The 25338-nt window shown below is 41.3% G+C and overlaps 1 protein-coding gene across 1 annotated transcript in view; it reads left to right on the top strand.

The window, feature by feature from the left end:
* The window catches only part of KAZN (kazrin, periplakin interacting protein), a 1179259-nt gene that overhangs the window by 278690 nt on the left and 875231 nt on the right, over positions 1–25338 (top strand). Inside the window, exon 2 of the mRNA XM_058304354.1 lies at positions 11673–11830. Within this exon, the coding sequence (XP_058160337.1) occupies positions 11673–11830 (158 nt within the window). The remainder of the gene's footprint in view (positions 1–11672; positions 11831–25338) is intronic.

Raw genomic sequence — 25338 nt, 5'->3', positions numbered from 1 at the left:
GGCCAAGAATCTCTTTCCCTGTCTCACATCTTTACTTGCCTCTTTACTCATTTAGGTTTATTCTCAGGCAGGGCTCCTCAAGTGATGGCTGAAAGGGCCACCAGCTTTCCAGACTTCTCTTCTACCAGTTTATCAATCCCATCAGAAAAGGAGAGGCAATTTCTTTCTTATTAGTTCCAGCAAGAGTCCGTGGATTAAACCTTACTGACTGCATTTGGGTCATATGCCTTCTCTTGATACAGCTGCTGTGGCCAGGAAAATGAAATGCTTAGACTGGTCAGGTCTGGACCACATGCCCTCCCCTGGGACCTGGGATGACCACCCCTAACCTAAGCACAAATGAGAGTAGGCATTCCTCCAAAAGTTAAAAGAGAGCTTCTTTTATTAGAAGAAGGATGCTAACCAGGCAAAAACATAATATCCTGTGACATAAGCCTAACTCAGGGCAACTCCACCTTGAAGACTGGAAACAAGAGGGGTAGGATTTCTCCCTGCTGTCATCACCTTCATTTATTCAGTTTGCATTTATTAAGTTTTCATTGTGTATGAAACACTGGACTAATTGTAACTGGGGATGCAAAATAAATAGAAAAATGGATAGTCTGACCTTGAGGAGATAATAATTAACTTCAATTATATACATAAAAACTAGTTAATAACAGCAAATTAAGGATTCAAAGTATAAACTGTAGAATTAAATAATGTTTATTATGTGCTTATGTGCGATATGGTACTGTGCCATGTGCTTTATCCAACTGTCTCATTTAATTGTAAGAGCAGCTCTGTGATGTAATACTTTATTCATTACAGATGGGAAAACTGAGGCCTTAAGTGATTTGCCCAAGGTTAAGCAGCGAGTTGGAGGGGAGGACGGGACTGAGACCCAGCAGACTGACTAGTCTGTCCTCTAAACCCAACTGCTACAGCTTCTTCCAAGAGTTGGATAATCTCTCTTTGCCTCTCCTTCCTCACCTGTAAAAGGATGGTTGAGTGGGTGGGATAACCAGGTGACCCCCCTTGACCGCTTGGACCCTCTGCACTCCTAGGATTGCTCCATTGGTGGTGCCTCAGGTGGAACTCTGTCTGTGTAGGCTCCGCAGTTAAGCCTTAAAGGAAGTGGTGAGAATGGAGTAGTGGGCAGGTAGGGTGACCAGACAGGAGATTGGATCAACCCAAAACAGACTAGGGCAGAGTATGGGGAGCGAAGACCAAATCTATCCTGCATGTTTCTAACCACCTCTATTGGGGGATGGGTATACAAGCCCCATACTTTCTTGTTCCCTTTTCTCTGTCTTTGCCCAGCCCAGGAAATGGTTTTCAAATCTTCCTGTACAGTGAGAAACTGATCTAACATCATATCCTTTATTCTCCCTACACTAGGTGTATAGTTGCAACTACAGTCCTCCAAGCTTGATATTCCATGGTTCAAAACCATCTTTAATCAATCTTTTATCATATCTATCTTCATCTACCTACCTATTGATCTAATCTACCATCTATTAATTAGTGCTTACTCTAGAGTTTACGATATGCATCTTTAACTCATCCGAATCTACCTTAAACTAATAGTATATCATGTTATGTATGATATATGAACCTTACAGTATACTTCCATTGGTTCCTTCTCATCCTTTGTGCTATTGCTTTTATACATTTTACTTTTGTATTATATATATAAAATAGATTCCAAGTACATCATCACTTCTTTCTTTAAACTGATATTTAACTTTTATATGAATTAAAATATGAGAAAAGTATTTTTTTCTTTATTAGAGAAGTTGTGGGTTTACAGAACAATCATGCAAAAAATGTAGGATTCCCATATACCACCCCATCACCAACACCTTGCATAGGTATGGAACATTTGTTACAACTAATATCACATTTTTATAATTGTGCTATGAATTAAAGTCCATGCTTAAGGGTTCACTGTGTAGTGTAGTTCCATGGACATTTTTTTTTTATTCTGTTACCATATATACAATCTAACCTTTCCTCTTTTAATCATATTCAAATATATATATATATATGTTTCGGTGCTGCTAACTGTGTTCACAACGTGTAACCATTCCCACTATCCATTACCAAACATCATACCATTAGGAAATCTGTATATATTAAACTTTAACTTCCCATTCCCTATCTTTACTCCATTCTTTGGAAACCTATATTCTAGTCTGAGTTTTTGAGTTTGCTTTTTCTAATTGTTCTAAATCAATGAGATCATATAATATCTGTCTTTCTGTGTTTGGCTTATTTCACTCAACATGATGACTTCAGGGTTGATCCATGTTGTCACATGTATCAGAACTTATTCCTTTCTATAGCTGAATACTATTCCATTGTATGTATGTACCACATTTTATTTATCCATTCATCAGCTTGATGAACCCTTGGGTTACTTCCATCTTTTTGTGTCTACTGCCACTATGAACATCAGTATACAAATATTTGTTTGAGCCCCTGCTTTGAATTTTTTGGGGTTAATACCTGGTGTTGGGATTGCCAGGTCATGTGGCAATTCTTTACTTAGCTTTCTGAGAAACCACCAAACTGTCTTTCACAGTGGCTGCACCATTTTACATTGCCACTAGCAATAAATGAGTATTCCTATTTCTTTACATCACCTCCAACACATTTTATATTATTTTTTAATTGCAGCCATTCTATAGGGTATGAAATGCTATCTCATTGTGGTTTTGATTTGCATTTCCCTGATAGCTAATGATGTTGAACATCTTTTCATGTGCTTTCTGGCCATTTGTATATATTCTTTGGAGATATGTCTGTTCAACTCTTTTGTTCATTTTTAAATTGGGTTGTTTATCTTTTTGTTATTGAGTCAAAGGATTTCTTCATATGTACAGATATTACATCTTTATTAGACATGTGGTTTCCAAATATTTTATCTCACTGTATAAGCTGTCATTTTACTTTCATGATAAAGTCCTTTGAGGAGAAAAGTTTTTTATTTTGCAGGTACCATTTAGCTATTTTTTTTCTCTAGTTGCTTGTGCTTTGGGTGTAAATTTTAAGAAACCACTGCCTAATGCAAGGTCCTGATAATGCTTCCCTAGGTTTTCTTCTAAGAGTCTGATAGTTCTAGCTCTTACATTTAGGTCTTTGATCAATTTTTAACAGTTATTTCATTTATTTTTAAAATATATTTTCTATTGGAGAAGTGTGAACTTATAAAACAATCATGCATAATGAGCAGAATTTCCACACAATGCACCATCACCACCACCTTACATCATTGTGGAACATTTGTTACAAATTATGAAATAACATGATCAGAATATTACCACCAACTATGGTCCAAAGTATACATTTGGTATATTTTTTTCCATATCCCCTATTATTGACACCTTGTATCAGTATTGTACATTTGCTATAGTTCATGAGAAAACACTCTCATATTTGTACTGTTAACCACAGTCCACCTTCCACCACATGGTTCACTGTGTTATACAGTCTCTTGCCTGTACAATCTATTCAAATTGTAAAGTCAATGGCTTTCACTTTCATCCCAGAGTTGTGCAGTCATTGTGTCAGTAAATTTTTGAATGTCTTGTCCTGGGCTTTTGCTTGTTAGTTGTTTTTGGAGTTTCCCTGTTTATAGGACTTTGGTTGTCCCCTCTGTTTCCCAGAGGAAAAACCTCCCTTTCCCAGGTATCTGAAGTCAGCAAGCCCTTTTCCCAGACTATCCACCTTTATAGTTTTTTTTTTTAAGATTTGTTTTATTTGTTTCTCTCTCCTCCCCCTCTCCCCCCACCATTGTCTGCTCTCTGTGTCCATTCACTGTGTGTTCTTCTCAGTCCTCTTGCATTCTTGTCAGGCAGCACTGGGAATCTCTGTCTCTTTTTGTTGCATCATCTTGCCACATCAGCTATCTGTATGTGCAGCACCATTCCTGGGCGGGCTGCACTTTTTTCACATGGGGCAGCTCGATGTGGGGCACACTCCTTGTACAAGGGGCACCCCTACATGGGGGCACCCCTGTGTGGCACAGTACTCCATGCATGTGGCAGCACTGTGCATGGGCCAGCTCACCACATGGGCCAGGAGGCCCTGGGCATCAAACCCTGGATCTCCTATATGGCAGGCGGATGCTCTATCTGTTGAGCCACATCCACTCCCCTTTATAGTGTTTTACATTCCTTTTGTTGTCTCTGATTGCTTTTGCCTGGAGGGCAAAATTGGGGAGGAGGTTTGCCCCAGGGAGGATTTTCCAATCCAGTCTTTCCTAGCCTAAACAGGGCCAGGGACTCATGAAGGGGTGCAGCCCAACTTCAAGTGCCCTGGGGAGGGCATCAGCAAGGGTGCCAAAAACGTCTCCGATGGCTCTCTAAAGCTGAGCTTTCCTGGTCTACCCAGTCAATGCAGCCCTTCAGCTCGCTGTCACCCACAGTCCTGAGGAAGTATAGCATCTTTAAATCCCCACTGCCTCCACCCCTGTCCAGGGGACGTAGAAACAATGGCTGCCCTCAGAGGCTGGGCCCAGGGATCTGAATTTGCTAATCAAAAGCTGTGATCTGTCATGAGTTGTACACGCCCTGTTCTTGGGGAAGAAGGTTTTTATGTCTTTTTCTGTTCCCAGCTAATAGCCAGAGACTGGTCCCTGTGGTGGTCTGCCACAAGAGTTGGGGATGGGTGCCAGTAGCTGCCATGCAGAGAGAACAATTTATGGCTCTTTACTGTAATTTATCAGCCTCTTCCCTGGCCTCTGGAGGCTCAAAATAATTGGTTCAGACAGCTCCTGCCTATTTAATAGTTATTTTGGTGGAAGGACTGAGTCTTGGAGCTTCTGACTCTACCATCTTCCCCAGAAGTCTCTGAGAAAAATATTTTTATGTTACCTACATACTTTCCCTTTCAAGAATTCTTTTTTTTTTTCAGATGTCTAAATGATAGTTTCCATCTAATGTCCTTTTCCTTTTGTCTAAAGAACTTCCTTTCGCATTTCTTGCAAAGCAGGTCTACTAGTGATGAGTTCTTTCGACTTTCGTTTATCAATAAAAAATTTGTATTTCATTTTCATTTTTGAAAGACGTTTTTGCTCGTCATAGAATTCTGAGTTGACAAGGGTTTTGTTTTGTTTTTTTCCCTTTCAGTATGTTCTGTCACTCTTTAATCTTCCAATGTGGTTTCTCCTAATATGTATGCTGTCATTCTTATCTTTGTTCCTTGGGATGTAATACAACTTTTTCTCAGGGTGAGTTTAAGATTTTTTAACTTTCTCACTGTGTGCTTATTTGTTTGTTTAGCAATTTGATTCTAATATGCCTTGGCATTGTTTTCTTTTTACCCTGCTTTCGGTTTATTGCAGTTCTTGGATCTGTGGGTTTATAGTTCTATCATACTTAGAAAAATGTTTGGCCATAATTTTTAAAAAATATTGTTTCTTCCCCATCCCAGAGGACTCTAATTGCAAGTGTGTTAGAGAGTTTGATATTGTCACATAGGTCTCTGAGATTCTGTTCATTCATTTTGGATAGTTCCATTGCCATGACTTCAAGTTCATTTGTCTTTTCTTTTTCATTGTCTGATCTGTTGTTACTCTCATTCAGTTAAAATTTTACTTAATGTATTGTATTTTTCATTGCTAGAAGTTTCATTTAGTTTTGATTTAAATATTCTATTTTTCTCCTTCTTTAGTTCATGTTCTACTTTACGAACTTGAGCGTGCAATGCCTATTTATAATAGCTGCCTTCATAAACATGTTTGCTAATGTTATCATTTCTGTTATTTCTGGGTCTGTTTCTATATACCGATTTCTCTCATGGCTATGAGCCACAATTTTCTGCTTCTTTGTGTGTCTGGTTATTTATTGGATACTTATGAATTTTGAATGTTATGAATTTTACACTTGGGGGGAGTAGATTTTGTTATATTTTCACAGAGAATGCTCTTTTTTTTCCCTGATAAGTGCTTTAATTACTTGCAGATCAGCTCGGTGCTTTTGAGGCTTCCTTTAAGGGTCTTTCAGGTGGGGTTAGAGTGGCCTTTAATCTAGGGATGATTTAGCGCCATTTCTAAGGCCTGGCCCTTCTGTAGTCTCTAGTAAATGTGCCTGTAATTCACCAAAGTCCCTCCAGTTTGCTGACTGGAATGTGAACAATGTGCGGCCCTTTGTGATTTCTTGGAATTGTTTGTCTTAAAACTCCCCAGGAACTGTTCCCTCCTGGAAGTTTTTCGTGCCTGATCATGTAGGGTTTCACTTATACACAGGGCTGATATTCAGCCAACAATTCAAAGGGACCCCTGTGCTGATTTCTGGAGATGTCGTGTAACTCCCTTCTCTTCAGTAGTCCCCCTGCAAATTCTGGCTCAGGTATCCTCCCTGATCTCCGCCTACCCCGTCCAGCGAGACGGCTGGGTGCTGCTTGGGTTTCTCTCCCCTTGCACTGAAATTGGAAATTCCTTCCTTGCAGAATGCCTGGGCAATGACAGGACTGAACTTGGTTTTTATTCAGCTCTTTAGGGGTTGCAGTCCTTTGCTGAATATTGTTCAATATCTGAAATTGGACGTTTCCAAATATTGTCTGGTTTTCCAGTAATTTACAGCAAGGGGATTCTCTGGGCCCTCTGACTCCTTCTTGGCCAGAAGCAGAGGTCCTCATGGTGTTTCCAATTTATATCAGTTTTTCAAGGATTACCTTTCTCCTCAGAACTGTAGTTAGTGAATGGCTTTACTGAGAATTTACTAGGATTTACTTATAGTCTATTTGAAAGGCTGAATTTACATGAAAATTAAAGAAGTTCTATAAGGAAAGGAAATGTAATGAAATTTCTTCAATAATTATTGAGCACCTTCAATTTGGTAGGCACTGTTCCAGTTGTTGGAGAGAAAACAGTAAACAAAGAGATACAAGAGCCTCTCCTCACATTGTTAAGATGTCTATCCTACCAAAACTGATCTACACATTCAATGCAATCCCAATAAAAATCAACACAGCCTTCTTTAAGGAACTAGAAAAACTAACTATGAAATTTATTTGGAAAGGAAAGAGACCCCGAATAGCCAAAGACATACTGAAAAAGAAAAACGAAATTGGAGGAATCACACTACCTGACTTCAAAACATACTACAAAGCTACGGGGTGAAAACAGCATGGTATTGGCATAAAGAGAAACACATAGACCAATGGAATCGAATTGAAAGCTCTGATATAGAACCTCACATATATAGCCACATAATATTCGATAAAGCCACCAAACCCTCTCAACTGGGAGAGAGTGGCCTATTCAACAAATGGTGTCTGGAGAACTGGATAGCCATATGTAGAAGAATGAAAGAGGATTACCATCTCACACCTTATACAAAGATCAACTCAAGATGGATCAAAGACCTAAATATAAGAGCCAAGACCATAAAAACCTTAGAAAGCAGTGTAGGGAAACATCTACAGGACCTTGTAATAGGAAATGGATTTATGAATATCTCACCAAAAGCACGAGCAGCGAAAGAACTAATAGATAAATGGGACTTCCTCAAAATTAAAGCCTTTTGCACCTCAAAGGAGTTTGTCAAGAAAGTAAAAAGGGAGCCCACACAGTGGGAGAAAATATTTGGCAACCATATATCTGATAAGAAACTTATAACTTGCATATATAAAGAACTCCTATATCTTGAAAATAAAAAGATAAACAACCCATTTAAAAAATGGGAAAAAGACTTAAACAGACACTTCTCCGAAGAAGAAATATAAATGGCAAAAAAGCACATGAAAAAATGTTCCAAATCTCTAGCTATCAGGGAAATGCAAATCAAAACCACAATGAGATACCATCTTACACCCATAAGATTGGCAGCTATGAAAAAAACAGAAGAATACAAGTGCTGGAGAGGATGTGAAGGGAGGGGAACACTCATCCACTGCTGGTGGGAATGCAGAAGGATCCAACCATTCTGGAGGACAGTATGGCGGTTTCTCAAAAAACTAGCCATAGATTTGCCATATGACCCAGCAATACCACTGCTGGGTATATACCCAGCAGAACTGAAAACAAGGACGCAAACCGATATATGTACACCAATGTTCATAGCAGCATTGTTCACTATCGCCAAAAGTTGGAATCAACCCAAATGCCCATCAACAGATGAGTGGATCAATAAAATGTGGTATATACACACAATGGAATACTACTCGGCTGTAAGAACAAACACACTACAAACACATGTGATAACATGGATGAATCTTGAGAACCTTATGTTGAGTGAAGCAACCCAGACATTAAAGGACAAATACTACATGACCTCAATGATTTGAAATAACCAAGCTGCCCTAGATAGCAAGAGACTGAACGATAGGCTTACAGGAAATCGGAGGGTGGAGGAAGGATGTGAGCCGATGTCTGCAGGGGTGGAATTTAAGACGAGATGGTGGTAAGTATGAACACAAAGAAGAGATAAAAGGGGGGCAGGGGTTGCCTTTGGTTGGGGCTTTGCGGGTTTGAGGGAGGCTGGGGATGGGCGGATGGGTAACATTGCCCAAAAGTGGGGGGAGGGAGGGGTAGCATACGAACACAGGAGAGGGTCAGGTGTTGGTGGAGAGTAAAATGCCGAGAAAATCATATCAAAATATAATAAAGAGGGTTACCTGTTTAGAATGCTCGGAGGGGAGGGTCTGATGCAGGACGGGCTCCTGGGGAATGTCTAAATGCTCATTCTGCCAGAGTGGGTGACACCATGGGGTAGAAACCCAAGTAGTGAGAGTGGGGGTGGACCCACATCCTGGGGAGGACTAATGCCATCAAATAGAGGGAACTGTATTCCTCGAGAGAAAGGGTGGCTCCCAGGGCATTGGGGCAGTTGAGCAAGTTAGACCCTGAACACTATTCCATCTATATCTGGAAGTGGCTCCTCGGGAAACGGAGGTTGGCTGTCACTGTGGGCACCAAGGTGGAAGGGAAAATGGACGTTAAATGTGTGTAACCAAGGTAAATGGGGGGTAAGAGAGGAGTTTCGTGAGAGTACACAAGGATGGATATAAAACATGTAATATTACACCATAACATATAGGAGATGACAGACTGATAATGTAAACCATAATGTAAAACATAGGATAACTAAGAATGTAAAAAACTGTGTATCCTAAAGTATGCTCCACAATGTAAGCACAGATGTCACCTTGTTTGAAAGCTATTGTCTCAGACTCTGTACATTACGTTAAGTAAATATGATGTGAATAGGGTGTAAGAGTATCGCTGTGGAAGGGAAAGGTTTTGTGGTGGATGTATGGGAGTGCTGTATACTATATATATGCATTGCTGTGGTCTAGGGCTCCTGTGAAGAGAAGCTCAATAATTGGGGGGGGGGGGGAGATAGGATGTAGAATTTTTTCCAAGTCAACACGTATTCTTTATATAACCTTTAAACCCATTGCTATATGCCATTTCCTAGTAAGGGACCCTGACATTATATTGGGCTTCAAATTTCAGGGAGTTCTGGATCACAGAGTGGTTCAACAAAGGCAATGGAGGAATACTGGTATGGGATACTATTGACAGGGGATATATGGCTGACAGGGAGCTGTACAGAACATATGTCCAGGGTGCATGGCAATGTTTGGATATACTCATAGTGGAAACAATTAAAAACCACAGCAGGGGGGGTACTGGGTTCCTGGCCAGTGGTGCTCTGTCGTGGTCCCTAGGGGAGCAGCGACAGTCTCCCAGGTGCAGTGGCGGGGACTGGGAGGGAGTGAGGGTTCAACAGTGAGCCCCTGACGCTAATGACTATGCTTGTGAGCTGATAAGCCTAAAATAAGAACAAGGCCTAGAGCAGCATTGTGCCTGGGAATTTCCTCCTGTCAGCCTTCATGTTACTCAAATGTGGCCAGTCTCGAAGCCAAACTCAGCATGTAAATGCAATGCCTTCCCCCCAGCGTGGGACATGACACCCAGGGATGAGCCTCCCTGGCACCGAGGGACCACTATCAACTACCAACTGATGATGCAACTGGAAAATGACCTCATACGGAAGGTTCAACGCAGATCAGCGGAATATCCCTGTCTACATAAAATAACATGACTTCAAAATGCTGTTTGACCTAATGTAAGGGGGAAATGGAAAGGAGAAATGAGTTTATATGGCTACGAGTCTCTAAAAAAGAGTCTGGAGGCTGTCAGAAGGATTGCCCTTATGCACAACTGAGCAGAGTCTGAGAGACAGATAAAGCAGATACAACCCCCAGATATCGGTTCCTTCGAGGGCTAAAGAGACCCATGGGAGTTATAGTCATGGCCGATGGGGTTAACTACCAGGTCAGATGGCCCCTCTTTGGAACTGGTGTTTATGTGTGATGAATCTGGACTCAGATGGGATCTCTCTTCATAAGACTTTCATGCTAATGTGCTGGAGGTGCAGTTAGTGTCGGGGTTTAAGATATATTTAGGGGATTTGAATCTCTGGACTGACAATGTGATAGCCAGGTCCTGAGCCTCAACAGACTCCAGCACCTACAGTCTGACTTATTGGGCTCACTACACTCAGCTAAGATGGAGTTGAAGAAGGACAACCACCACATCATGGAGCCTAGAGTGATTACAACTGAAAGTGGGAGGATTGCATCCAGCATCCATGTGGAATCTGAGCCTCCTCTTGACATAGAGGTGCAATGGACACAACCAATCCAATGTCCACATAGAAAAGGTGGCATTGGATTGAGAAAAGTGGACATGATGGCTGATGGGTATGGGGAAAGGCAGGAAGAGATGAGAGGTGGAGGCGTCTTTGGGACATGTTGCTGCCCTGGATGGTGCTTCAGGGGCAATCACCGGACATTGTAAATCCTCACAGGGCCCACTGGATGGAATGGGGGAGAGTATGGGCCATGATGTGGACCATTGACCATGAGGTGCAGAGGTGCCCAAAGATGTACTTGCCAAATGCAATGGATGTGTCATGATGATGGGAAGGAGTGTTGCTGGGGGTGGGGAGAGGTGGGGTGGGGGTGGTAGGGTTCAATGGGACCTCATATATATATATTTTTAATGTAATATTATTACAAAGTCAATAAAAAAAAATTCAAACTAAAAAAAAAAAAAAAGAGCCTCTCCTCTTGCACAGTAGCAGAGAGACAGCAAGCATAATGAATAGGTAAATATTAAAATCTATGACATGTCAGATGGTAAATGCTATCAGAGTTATAGAGAAATAATCTCCCAGCCCACATGGTATTGATTGGGAAGCACAGCATTTGTCCCTCCATAAAGCTTAATGACAGGAGGCCATCCACCTAGAGGCCAATGGCTAGTGCACCGTAAATGTTAATCTACTTTAGGTGGTCCCCTCACGCCCTGTTAGTCTCTGTAATTTATAAACACTGACCTTGAAATCAGATTCACATATTGATTTGCTAGGTTGTCTTTTCAGTTTCCCCAACAAGATTTGATACTCCATGTGGGTAGGCACCATTCTGGTTTTGCTCACAATTACATCTCCAGGTATGCGATAAGAAGCTTGGAATCTGGTTAGGGTTCAATAAATATTTATTATCCGGTAAGCACACTTGTCGAAGGGATTCATAGACACATTGGGTTCTTGATACCTGCCTGATTTCAACTTTATATATATACTCTTGCTTTTCTTTTGAAAATAGCAAGCCAATTTCTCTTTGAACATTACCTGTTGTGATTCCATATTTCTTTCCTTCTCTTTTGACAGCTGTGCAATCATTGCACACCCTAAATGACCAGATTTCTCATTTTATTGTCACCAAGTCAAAGGCACTGGAAGAGGACAAAGATCCCTTTCTACCCACTGAGAAGGAGACGCTGAAAAGTTCCATGATGTTGATGAGGCATCTTTTACTGGATGCTCAGGTACAAAGATCATGAATAGGGTTTGTTTGTTTTTTTTTTAGATAGAATAGGTAGTATTTTTTAAATGTTCAACTGTCACCCTTACTGAAATCTGCTTTTGTGTAAAACAGCCGGGTAACAGACATTCTGATATATCGGGTATTGGATTTCTGATTGCGGCTTATTTGGGATTTAGTATTAAAATGGCTTGTGTTTAAGTCAAAGTAATAGAGCTTAAAAATAATGTATGTGTTGTCTCTGAGAATTTAAAAGATCTCCCATTAGCATTGGAAAAGTGAAAATCCATTTACATATAAACTTGGCAGGCATCAAAGCTGGCAAAGGCTTTGGAATGAAGCAAACACTTATTCCAAACAGCATTACTGAGTAACTAATGAATATTTTGGTACATTTGATGCACCACCAAGTAAGCAAATCTGCACTGATTTTTTTTTCTGTTAATGCTAGCAGTGAATTTATTACAGAAGGTATTTAGCTTATTGCCTGCTATTGTTGAGATGTTATCCTTCAAGGTTTCTTCTGATACATTACTTTATTGAAATATTTAAACATAATCTATCTTCTCCTTCTGGTTCTGTTAGGTGTCTCTCCAGATATGTCTATAGGCAAACACCAGGTGCTTTAAGAGAATTGATCGTTTTCTGTCAGTGAAGCCAAGCTAAACTAGATTTTATTGTTATTCCTACCTCGTCAGTATCTAGAAATAAGTTTCAGAAAATGTCTTTTGTGTTTGGTGATTTTCCATGAGTTTGCCCTGGAGCATTCTTCCCAAGCTGGTTTTCTGCTCAACATCCTTGAGGTCAGAATGGCCAGTGGTTTCCTGCACTATGCTCTATATCTGAGATTTTGAACTGTGGTCTCTTTGATTTTATTTCTTTCATGGTAGTGTTTTCTGTTTTATTTTGAAAATAAGTCCTGAAGCCTGGATCTTGTACCACTAAGTCTTTAACTGGCAATGCTTTTGTGCATTTCTCATTTGTCAAGTGTTGAAGCCTCTCAAATGGAGTGCCTGTGATGGCATGGCCCAAATTATGCAAAGTCTTCCATTTCTATTTGCCCTTCTCACTTCTCCCCCTCACTGTGCACAGCCCATTCTGCCTCTCCTTTCTCTGGAGACTCTCTGTTGGGGACAGGAAGGATTCTGAAGCTACCATAGCCAATTTCAAAACTCAGAAACATTTTACCAAATAAAGGAGAGCAAATGGCTCAGGAAAAGATTAGCTTTCCTCATTCCCAGCCAAGAGAACTATCTAAATGGATCTCCAAAGATATTGTGTAAACTTCAGTTTGCAAAAATTAAGGGAATAGCAAACCATTCACCTCTTCCCTCTCCCTACATATGAAACCTTAGAGTTGGGTTTTAAACAGTTTAGTGTTGCGTAAGGAGATTTTTCTCCCCCTAAATGTGATTCATTTGGCACCTTTCAGCCTTAGTGGTGTTGGAGTGATTATCCCCCTTGTATTCAATGGGACTAAAATATCCCATATAATGTGGTTACTGCATAGGGATATTTTATAATTTCTAAATCTCCTGATGTTAACAGTTGCTGGCATTTTCTCACTGCTACAGCCAGATAAAATGGAGCAAGATATGATGAATAGTCCCTTAACTCATACCCCTCAAAAGGAAGGACGGTTGTATCTATTTATGGAGGAAAATTTCACAGGAAGTCAGGTAGGAAAGTGATACAGTATTTGGAAATATTGTTACTGTTGACTCTTTGGGCTCAAAGACTCCCCACCCTTAGCTATTTGACTAATACAGGATGAGTGGGTTGTGATTTAGTTTAAAACTACTGCCCTCATTTCTTTTCTTTCCAAGACCACTAACTGTTTGTAGGCTTATTTGTAGTTATGACTCTAGATCCATTACAGAAGTCAATTAGAATTGTGTTGCCTAATGCCCCCTGGCTCCCAACCGTGCTCTGAAATATACCCTCTCAGACTAGTGTTATCAAGTGTATAAAATGCCAAGAAAACCCAGCATTTGGGGGGATGGCCAGGGGTGATACGTGGTTTTGAGCAGAATCTAGAAATAAGTTATTTTTATGAGAATCTTTATTAAGCAATTTTGAAAATCCAGTTATTTTCCCTTCAATTTTTGACACTGCTTCTCACCTGGATTCCAAAGAGGAATGCCCTTATTTCATTTTCAGCAATAGTGGAAGGTGGAGACTTTAAATAACTTATATGTACATCCTTTCATTAGGTCTGTGCACAGTGATATAAATAGATGTCCAATAGGTAAGCTTGTTATAGGATATAACCTCTTCAAGTGTAGTAACCACTTCCTTTAACTTGGTTGGTATAATAACTCACTTAGTTACATGCCCAAAAGGCTCTTCATAATATGAGATTATGATGAAATACTCTGACATCAGCTTACAAGCTGAATGAAGTCAGGCAAAAAGGATTTCGAGAGAACCTGGAGGCTACTTGGAGAGTGACTGCTTAAAAGGCATAATCAATTCAAGTCACATCTGTCTTGGAAGCAATAAATCCTGCTTAGGGGAATGTCAAAGGCAAAAGCCTTGCTGGGCTATGGAATTCCACCTCTGAGGCTTATAAAACAGTGTGCACAGAGCAAACGCATCTCCCAAGCAGAAAAGGGGTGCCAGTTATGATTGGCAGGCCTGACAACCCATCTTAGAGAACGGCATCGTGGAAGTGACATCTCACACAGGTAGCCCAGAAGCCTCGCAATGTTTTATTCATTCCTTAAATGTTTCCAGTGTGGGGGTGTCTCAAAGAGACAAATGCCTCTATTTGCATTCCATCCCTGTTTGCGTCCACAGGCCCCCAAATTCAATGAAGTGTACCGTTCAGAGCGCATTTGAAACCTGATCTTGTGGCTTTTATTCCTGAGAGCTCTGCCTAAACCCAAACCGCAGACTCAGCCTCATAAGTGATTAGATTCCTAGCACCAAAGAGGCAATTCTTTCTGGTAGAGATTAATTCTTTTACTCGTGCTGTGTGACTCTGCATGCTAAGAGAGGTTGATTACAGCAAATTAAATCTCCTATGGCATTTCTCTCCCTCTTCCCCCCAAAGACTTAATATCATTATTTATTAAGGGGAGAACAAATGCTCGGGAAAACAGTAAAATCGCTTTGCTGGCAGTAAGGACCTCCTCACAGAGGCTCGCGTGCTCAAGGGCAGAGAGTTTTCCGTGCCCCTGGGAGGCTGCTTCTGCTGCCTGAGGCGGGGACTGTGTTTCGCTGCCCCTGCACCCACCGCCTGGCCTCGGCCCACGGGGCCTGCCCTGGAACTCGAAGGGGTTCCTTGTTTTAAGTGAGGGCTGAATCACTGTAGGTGAATCTCTAGGAATGAAGGAAGCCTTTAAAAATAAAAGCAAAGCACACTACTTTATCTCCAAGCAAAGGGTATGCTTAAACCTGGCAAAAGTCAGACGTTAGGGGGGAAATAAATGAAACCCGCTTTCCTTCCTTTCTGTGTTCTTTCCTCCTTTTACCTTTTTTTTTCTTTCTTTTTTCTTTTTGCTTCTCCTTTACCCCTCCTCCACACTTTCTCCCCCTCTCCTCTTATTTCCTCTTTCTTTCTACCTTTACTCCTTTCCTTCCTGCCCTGCTTCCTCTTTTGTTTTGCAGAACAAACCTTAGTTGAGGCATGGAATTACATTCTGCCTTTTCCTTCCCTTCCTTTTTTTTTTTTTATCTGTCTTTCTTTCTGGTATTTGTGTTCAGGAAACTTGAAAGCATCTTTGCCAGAGACCTATATTCACCGTCCTGGCAGAAACAGCCTCAAAGGAGGCAAACCTGGCATTCAGGAGGCAGCGAGGGGGCCCTGCCAGGATCAGAGACTGAATATGATTTGGGTGGTTTCATTGTCTTTCTTTTTTTTGAAAGAATGGTCAAGAATATCCCCTGGCTGATTTTGCTTTCTGATGGTTTTGTGGCAAAATTGGGCCAATTTAACATGACTGAGTCAGCTCCTTGGGCCATGTGGACACTCACTTTCTAGACTGACCCCCAGTGGTGAGGTGGAGGCTCTATCTACTCCAGGAGAAAGCCTGGTCTCAGACTCCTGATGGTCACCTGGAAGGGAGGGCGAGCTCTGACATCATTTCCTTGTGTTCAGGAGGGGACCTGGGAAATCGAGCAGTTCACTCAAACTCCTTACAGAGTGTATTAGTCAGCCAAAGGGGTGCTGATGCAAAATACCAGAAATTGGTTGGTTTTGATAAAGGGTATTTATTTGGGGTAGGAGCTTACAGATACCAGGTCATAAAGCATAATAAGTTACTTCCCTCACCAAAGTCTATTTTCACGTGTTGGAGCAAGATGGCTGCTGATGTCTGCGAGGGTTCAGGTTCCCTGGGTTCCTCCCGTCCAGGGTCTTGCTTCTCTCTGGGTTCAAGTTTCCTTTCTTCCTGGGGCTTGCTTCCCTTTCTTTTGTGAGCTTACTTCCAGGGGCTCCAGCTTAAGGCTTCAACATGAAACTCCAACATCAAAACTCCTACATCAGAAAACCCTCAACTCTGTCCCTTGCCATGCCTTTTTTTTTTTTTAATTATTTATTTATTTTTAAAAATTACATTATGAAAAATATGAGGTCCCATTCAACCCCACCGCCCCCGCCCCCCACTCCCCCCACAGCAACACTCTCTCCCATCATCGTGATACATCCATTGCACCTGGTAAGTTCATCTCTGAGCATCACTGCACCCCATAGTCAATGGTCCACATCATTGCCATGCCTTTTATCTGTGAGTCCCCACCCCTTGGGACTCAACCCCCTAATCATAACTCAATCATACCCAGGTAAAGATCAGATTACAAACATAATCCATTATCTATTTTTGGAATTCATAACCATACCAAACTGCCACATAGAGGCACACTTCAACAAGATTTGTCCCTGTTACCGGCACTTTCCATCCCTCCAGGTCCTTCTGAAGTCAACCCTGTGCTCAGGACAGGGGCACTGGGTATTCTAAAGCAGTGATCTGGCACTTTCCAGCTGCAGCCGGCTTCACAGTCATCCCCACGATGGTGACTTTGTTGGTGGCCTTAGGCACTGTCTTGCCCTCACTTCGCACACACTGAGGTACCAGAAAAATGCTGGCCTTACCCAGATCACAGGCGCTGACTATGGTTGTACATAGCACCCCACCTTGGGTGTTTCCAAACTATGACACCATGATGAGGAAAGTCCTGGAATTCTCCCTACTTGGGAACAAGCAGAGAAGAAACTGCAAAATTGGGACAAGGGCAAAGAGGCAAAACTATTGTCCAAAGAAAATCATCCTGGGATATTTTTAAGACAACTCACGCCATCAGAGCCTCAGCTCCTGAAGGTCATAGGAGAATGAAATACTTAAAAAGTCTCTGAAAAATTTAGTTCACCTAACTAGAAATCTACAATGATGAGCTGATTATTTGAAGGAGTCTTAGTACATGCCTGCCTGCCAGTAATTGGTGTGCCCCATTACGCATGCTTCCCTGAAATTTTGCAAAAGCAATGCTTATTTTCCATTCTCAGATGCAAACTTGTACAATCAGCATGTCTGAAGCTTATAGATTCTTGACATAACTCTTGCAAGCCTACCTTCCATTCTGCCAGGTGAATCTGATTTTTTCAATACATAAAATGTAACCTGTAGGCATAGCCAGGTTTAGATGCAATCACATCAGTTCTAGAGGCCTCTGCAGTCACCAGATGTAAAATTGGAATGTTGTTCCTCTGTTAGGCTTGTGTCCAGGTTTTTTTTTTTAATTAATAGAGAAAGGTAGCCTCTTCTGAGACATCTGTCATCTGTATAAAATCCTTAAGGCAGAATTTTAGGGAAAGGCAAAGCTGCTTTCCCTAAAACTGTTTACCATGCAGATATGGGTGTAGTTGGAAAGCTATACTCCCACCCAGTGCTGTGCTCTGAAGGAAAGGACCTTCCCTTCTGATGGGCAATGTTCAAACAGAATGGTCTCTATCAAACAGATAGGGCTTCCACAGATGTGTATAATGCTAACTGGCAATTTGGGAATTAATTTTCACAGCATAGGGACTTTATGTAACATTTGTAGATACTTAGTGGTTCTTTTAATGATACACATTTCAAGTGATAATAAAATAGAACTTATGCTGATCTAATAGTTGAAGACCATGTTAGGGTGAGGGAGAGCTGAAATACTAACAAGATCATGGGAAGAAGTTTGAGATGGGGACTTAGTTGGGGTTCTTCTGGTTGTCAGCAACAGAGACTAACTCTGGTTAACATAACAAGGGAAAACATTAATGGAAGCTGATGGGGTACCTCTTAGGAAAAGCTGAAGGACATTTCAGAAAAGACGGCAGACAGCGCACTTTGGAGATTTAGGTATCAAGAACTAAAAAGCCATCACTACAGGGTCCTGTGGTTGGGAAATACAAGCTCCAACCGTTTTCTCTCTTTGTGTCACTTGGATCAAGAGTCAAATTCTTACAAAAGTCTGACCGGTCCATCTTAGGTCATTGGGCCTTTTCCCCCTTGGTCACGGGAGGGTGGGCCACTTTGGGACTGCATGCAGGGTGGGAGGTATAATTACTGCCAGCAGAGGGGAGTGCCTGCTGGGCAGATTCCAACTGCAGATGGAGATAACAAAACATCTCCTGTGCATTCCACAGGCATGATCATGGTGCTTATGTTCCAGCACAGAGCTTGGTACTGCGCCAAGCTCCAAGGACAAAGAGCACCAGAATGTTCGTTCTATCCTGGAGGAGCTTGAGGTCTAGAGGGGCTGATAACCAAGTATTCAAGTGCCCTGTGAGAAATACTGTTGAAGACATATGTGGGACCCATGGAAACTCAGAGAGGGCAGTGCCTAGCTGATATATGCAGATCACTTTACCGTTTATAAAGCATTTTCACCAATATTTTCTCATTTTTTCCTCTTAGCCAGGAGATGTACAGGGAGTAAGTATGATCTCTATTTTGCAAACTAGGTATTACGCTTTAGAAATGCAGCCTTTTTATATTGTTCCAGCCAGCCCATAACAAAGCAAGTGTAATTGATTTCCTACTTGTAGGTGGTGACCTTGAGATTATTTTTTTCCTGAAGGGGTAAAGGGAGTATGCAATTTGGAGAAAGAAAATTAAAACCTGGCTTCAGACATGTAATACTACACAAAATAAAAATGTATTAACACTTTTAATAAATATAAAGTATATTCCTAAAGCTAAACTTGACTCATCAAGATCCTAGGGGGTTTGGGTTTCTGAGAACACAGTTTCCAAATATCTTTAAGTAGAATATAAAATGTATTATAGGTCACTCCCCAAATCCCAGTCTCCTCATGATGTTCTATTGCCATGTTGGCATATACTTGGCTCACAAAATAATCCATCTCCCACTATCTCCCTTTTGACCAGTGGTTCTCAACTGATGGTGGGAAAGTAATTTTGCCTCTCGGGGGACATTTGGCAATGTCTGAAGACATTTTTGATGATCACAACTGAAGGGCAGGGTGGTACAGGCATCTAGTAGGTAGAGACCAGAGATGCTGCTAAACAGCCTACAATATATAGGCCAGTCCTCTGCAGCAGAGAATTATCCAGCCCCCAAATGTCAGAAGTGCCAAGGCTGAAAAACTGCTTTAGACTCAATGCTGACTTTTTAATTGATCATGGAACTCTTCTAGCCTCAGAATCCTTTTCTCCAGAGCCCTACAATCTATCTGAATTTGTCCTTGGGATATAGCTTAATTGTCCATTCATTCCATCTCTCATTCATTCATTCATTCATTCATTGAGCATCCAGTCTGCTGGACATTGTGCTAGGCTGTGGGAAACAACACTGAAAACAAAAGAAGTGAAGCTTGCCCTCAAGGTTTGTGTATTTCAGTAAGAATGACCAGTGATAAATATATAAATAAACAAATAATTATGAATTTCAATACTTGTCTTAAAGATGTATTAGGACCTAATTTGGATAAGGGTTCAAAGGTATTCTTTTTGAAGGTGACATTGAACCTGAGATCTGAGGGGAGTATGTGTATGAGTCCTCTTCTCATGCTTTATTGCATGCACTTGTAATTTAATTAAGTTCTGTGTGTTTAGTACTACCCCATGAGGTAACTGGAAATAGATCCCCTGGGATGTTGCAAAAGATCTATGCAAATTAGTTATTCGAGAAATTTACATTTAATTTAGGGAATATAAAAATTCCAACTGGTCCCAGGAGGAGACAATCTTTTAATCCTTTGCCAATTGGGTCTCACAGAGGAGCCCAGGTCTCAGTCTTTTCTTGCTAGATGTTATAGACATAGAGACACTCAAGAAAGCAAGCTTGGATCAGAGATATGTGAACTCCATGAGGCATGGATGGGAGTCAGATGGATGAAGGGGAAACAAGGAAGGGGTAGAGTTATTTTCCTTAGGATTTTTAAAAAAATTTATTTATTTTTATTATTGATTCTGTAAAAATATTACATTAAAAAAAAAATATGAGGACCCATTCAACCCCACCACCCCCACCCCACCACTCCCCCCCCAGCAACACTCATTCCCATCATCATGACACATCCATTGCATTTGGTAAGTACATCTCTGGGCACCTTTGCACCTCATGGTCAATGGTCCACATCATGGCCCATACTCTCCCCCATTCCATCCAGTGGGCCCTGTGAGGATTTACAATGTCCAGTGATTGCCCTGAAGCACCATCCAGGGCAGCTCCATGTCCCAAAGACGCCTCCACATCTCCTGCCATTCCCCTTACCCATTAGCCACCATGTCCACTTTTCCCACTCCATTGCCACCTTTTCTCTGTGGACATTGGATTGGTTGTGTCCATTGCACCTCTCTGTCAAGAGGAGGCTCAGATTCCACATGGATACCGGATGCAATCCTCCCACTTTCAGTTGGAAGCGGAATAAGAGACTCTTTTTTTCATATTAACTGTTAGGTATTTTTTAAAATACTGTAGCTCCCATCTATTAGACAGATAATAGAGAGCTGAATGTATGCCATATATAGTTATAACCAAAAATAACTTAGAATAGTTCTTTTACAGAGCTCTTGCAGACTCCCATTCACACTAAACACAAATATTCCCTATAGAGTAGCAAGGTAAACTGAGGCATAGAATTGCTAAGTGTCATTATTTAAATCTTATGCTAGATCTGGGAGTAGAGCCAGCAATTTCCTTGGTGCCAATGCAAGTCAATATTCCATGTTCCTTCACTGTTTTGTCTCTGAGAAAAATCACACTTAAAAGTAGTTTAATAGTAAGATGATGACTAGGCTATGCTAAGTACTCATTTGTCATTATGAGACTTGAAACAAAATCACTCACTTTGGCCATCTCAGTACTTTGGACAGTCACTTTCAGAATGAATGTCCTTATCTTGAATTATTGATCTGAGCCTAATCACTCTGTCTTTCCTTCCCATAAAAGTATAAAACAAAGAGCAGTTCATTAATAGTTTTGTATCAGTTAGCTACAGCTAGCTGTATAACAAACAGTGGCTTAAAGCAACAGCTATTTATTATGTCTGATAAGTCTATGAATTGACTAATTCTTCTTTTTTTATTTTATTTTTTATTGTATTTCTTTGAAAATATATAGACCACAAAAAATGTTACATTAAAAAATATAAGAGGTTCCCACATAACCCATACCTCACTCCACTCCCACTCCTCCCACATCAACAACCTCTTTCATCATTGTGACACATTCATTGCATTTGGTGAATACATTTTGGAGCACTGCTGCACTGCATGGATTATAGTTTACATTGTAGTTTACACTCTCCCCCAGTCCATTCAGTGGGTTATGGCAGGATATATAATGTCCAGCATCTGTCCCTGCAATATCATTTAGGACAACTACAAGTCCTGAAAATGCCCCCACATCTCATCTCTTCTTCCCTCTCCCTGCCCTCGGCAACTATCATGGTCACTTTCTCCAGATCAAAGCTACAGTTTCTTCCATTACTAGTCACAATTGTTCTATAGTAGAATACCAGTAAGTTCACTCTAATCCATATTTTATTCCTCCATCCTGTGGACCCTGGGATAGTGATGTCCACTCCACCTCTATATTGAGAGGGGGCTTAGATCCCACATGGTTGATGGATGCAATTCTCCTGTTTGCAGTTGTAGATTCCCTGGTGTGGTGGTTGGCCACCCTCACCTCCCTGTTAGCTGACCTGGGTAAGTCCAACGAACCAGAGGGTAGGAGTTGCAACTCTGCTGAGGCTCAGAACCCAGCTGGTACATGGACAATCCAGAGACTCAAGTCTCCTGGATACACACTAACCCCAGCATCAACCCCCAGTTTCAGTAAAAGTGACAGAAGAGGCATGTATAGAAAGATCACATCAGAGTCTAACTCCATCACACTCAGGAAGACAAATTCCAAAGTAGGGCCCACAGACAAGGCACTGAACTCCAGAGCCATCTGCCATGACTGTAGGACCTGTGTGTTTCCATAGCTCTCAGGAGGACCAGTACCTGGGGTTGTATCTATTTTGGCTATCTCTGGTATCCTGCTGAAGTGTGTGTAAGCATGACTGCTCTGATGACCCCCCGACCCTTTTATTGAAGACTCTTAGCCATATTAACTCATTTGTCTTTGCCATTTCCCCCTTTTATTCAAAGTCTTTTCCTAGTTGCATCACCAGTTAGTGATTGGTAGTAATCCCTCAGCACCAGGGAGGCTCATCCCCAGGAGTCATGTCCCATGCTGGTGGGAAGATAATGCATTTACATTCTGAGTTTGGCTTAGAGAGTGGCCACATTTGAGCAACATGGAGGCTCTCAGGAGGTAACTCTTAGGCACCCTACAGCTCTAGGTCTAGTTCAAATTTCAGGCACACAGGCTGATTTTGGCTGGTCTCACTTATAGATTGTGGTCACTGGGGCCTGACTTGTCTAAAATGGCCTTGGCTATTGTAATTCAGCTCTCCTCCACATCTTTCTCACATCCTTCTAACAGGTTAACTCAGGAATGTTCTCATTGGAGAGACAGGGGTCCATAAAAAGAGGAAATGGACAAAGTAATCTCTTTTTTCCACCTATGTTTGTATCTAGTTTGCTACTATTCCATTGGCCAAAGCCCAGTCAGTACTGGAAGGCATCACCAAAGAAGACGGATACTGTGAGATGTGAAACCTGGGACCACTAATGCAATCAATATATCACCCAAATCAGCAAAGCAAATCAGTAGAAGATTCCTTATGATAACTCTTTAAGACTGACTTTTTATCTATTGAAAATGGAAGTTTGAAATGTCCTAATTAGCAAACTTCATGCACATTCTCATTCAGAAAGACAGCTCCAGTCAGTTTATTTAGAGGAAGATGAATTATGCTCTTTGTCCCCTATATATATATGCACAGAGGGCAGACTGTTTGAATAGCTGGAGGATGTATTTTAAGAGGGTTCTATGTCAAGCTTGAACAGAATAATTTAAAATGACTGGTGAGTAAGTATAAGAAATGTGGGCTTGTGATGGCTCTAGGTACATTGAAAGACCATTGTTCCAATTGGTGGTTAAAGGCAGGTGCATGGTTAATTTGTTCAAATATTTACTGATCTATAGATTGTAAAAGGCACAGTGGTAAACATAGCAGAGAGATGGGGGGCGGGAGAGGAGTAGTGAAGAATTACTATGTTCTTACTATATGCCAGAATTTCCATTAAGTACTTGATGTTCATTTTCTCACTTAAAGCTTCCAGAAATTTTATGAGTACATGGTACTTTTCCTATTTTACAGATGAGGAATTTGAGGCCCAGAGAAGAAACTTAGAGTCACATACCCAGAGATTAGCTGTGGTAATTTGATTGCAACTCTGGCTGTAATTCTTTGCTCTCTCCCTTTTGCAATATGACTTTGCGGCTTTTCTCATTAAGAAGTAGAGTCTATTTCTCCACCTCTTGAAACTGGGTTGGCCTGTGCCTGTGACTAACTTTGGCCAAAAGAATGTGGTAAAAGAGTGGGCCAGCTCAGACCCTAGGCCTCAAGATGCCTTGTACATGGCTGTTCTTTCTTGAAATCCTGCCTCTTCTGTGGGCTACTCTGCTGGAGGATGAGAAAACATATGGAGCAAGGTATCCCTGCTGAGAGGTCAATCTTAGCCCAGGCAGCCTCCAGCCAGCCTATTAAGTGCAGATGCTTGAACAAGCTGAGCAAATCCAAAGCAGCAGAAACCCCCAGCTACTCTGTAAACTTGTATGAAATAATGAACATGGTTGTTTTTTAAGGGACCAAGTTTCAAGCTGGTTTGTTATATAGCAAGAGCTAACTGATACAACAGCAGCGCCAGTATTTCAAGTCAGGTCTGACAGATAACTAAGTCCTTTAATTGGCAGAGCCACTGGGAAATACAGTCTAGCAGTAATGCCAGGAGAAAGAGAAAATAAATTTGATGAGTCTCTAGTCAGTCTCTGCCATACATGCACTCTGTTTTCACACCATTCACCCCAGGTTGAAAACTACAAAATTGGTGGGTAAACCATTTTAAATATCCAAACAAAGAGATAACTGATTTATATTTGAATATTTGAAAGGTTTTACAGGGGTAAGTCTGAAGGTATGAGATGTTTGTCTAAGCAAAAGGGTTAAGGAATGAACTATGGTAGAGGGCAATAAGATTAAAGGGGAAGGGACTCATAGAGGAAATAGGGAGCAGGACTCAATAATTGAAATTTGGGGGTGAAAGAGAGGAACAAGTCTAGGATGATTCTCAGATTTTGTTTTGGGTAACTGTGAAAATGATAGTTACTGACTGAAAAAACAGAAGGAAGAGCAGGATTGAAGGGGGGAAATTGTGAGTTTAGTTTTAAGCCTATGAAGACTGAGGGGATAATGGGACATCTAGTGTGATTTTCTGGGAGACAGTCAGATGTCTCCACTGGAGATATCTCTTTTGGACTGAGAGACAGGTCTGGGAGTCCTTAGTGTACTTCAGGGCATATACACATTAATTGGAGTCATGCTGTATCAATCACAGTTCTTAGTAACAGACAACAGAATTTACTCTAACTAGTTTAAGTAGAAAAGACTTTTATTAAAGTAGAGATTTGGGGGTAATTTTTGGATCTCTAGGAGATCTTAAAAACTAGGTTTGTGGGGGAATTCCAGGAAGATGGCACTGAAATAGACAAGCAGGTCTCAACTTTCTCCCAAAAACAATGGAGAAAGAGCCAAAAGCTGTCCAAGGGATCTGCATTGGGGGTCAGCAGACCACGACAGTGCTGTAAAACTCCCAGGAGGGTGAGGAACAGAAAGACAAAGAACCCAAAACAACAAACATGAGTTACTAAATGCCTGCAGTGACCAGGAAGGGCTCCCATCCCCCAGCCTGAAGACATTAAGCCTAGATAAAGCCCCTGACTCACTGCAGCTGACTGAGAGGGGAACGGATGTCTTCCTCCCTGTCATTTGTTATAAGGGAAGAGGGATTGTGAGACAGAGGGTTTCTCTTCAGTGAATTTGGCCAGCAGAGCCCACTTTGAATCTCAGCTCTGGCCAGATCAGAAACATGGGAATTTGGAAAGTGAAAGAAA

The sequence above is a fragment of the Dasypus novemcinctus genome, chromosome 9 (assembly GCF_030445035.2).
Source record: "Dasypus novemcinctus isolate mDasNov1 chromosome 9, mDasNov1.1.hap2, whole genome shotgun sequence".
NCBI classification, from domain to species: domain Eukaryota; kingdom Metazoa; phylum Chordata; class Mammalia; order Cingulata; family Dasypodidae; genus Dasypus; species Dasypus novemcinctus.
Note: the sequence above shows the minus strand (reverse complement) of the source record. Positions and strands in the feature narration are given on the sequence as shown.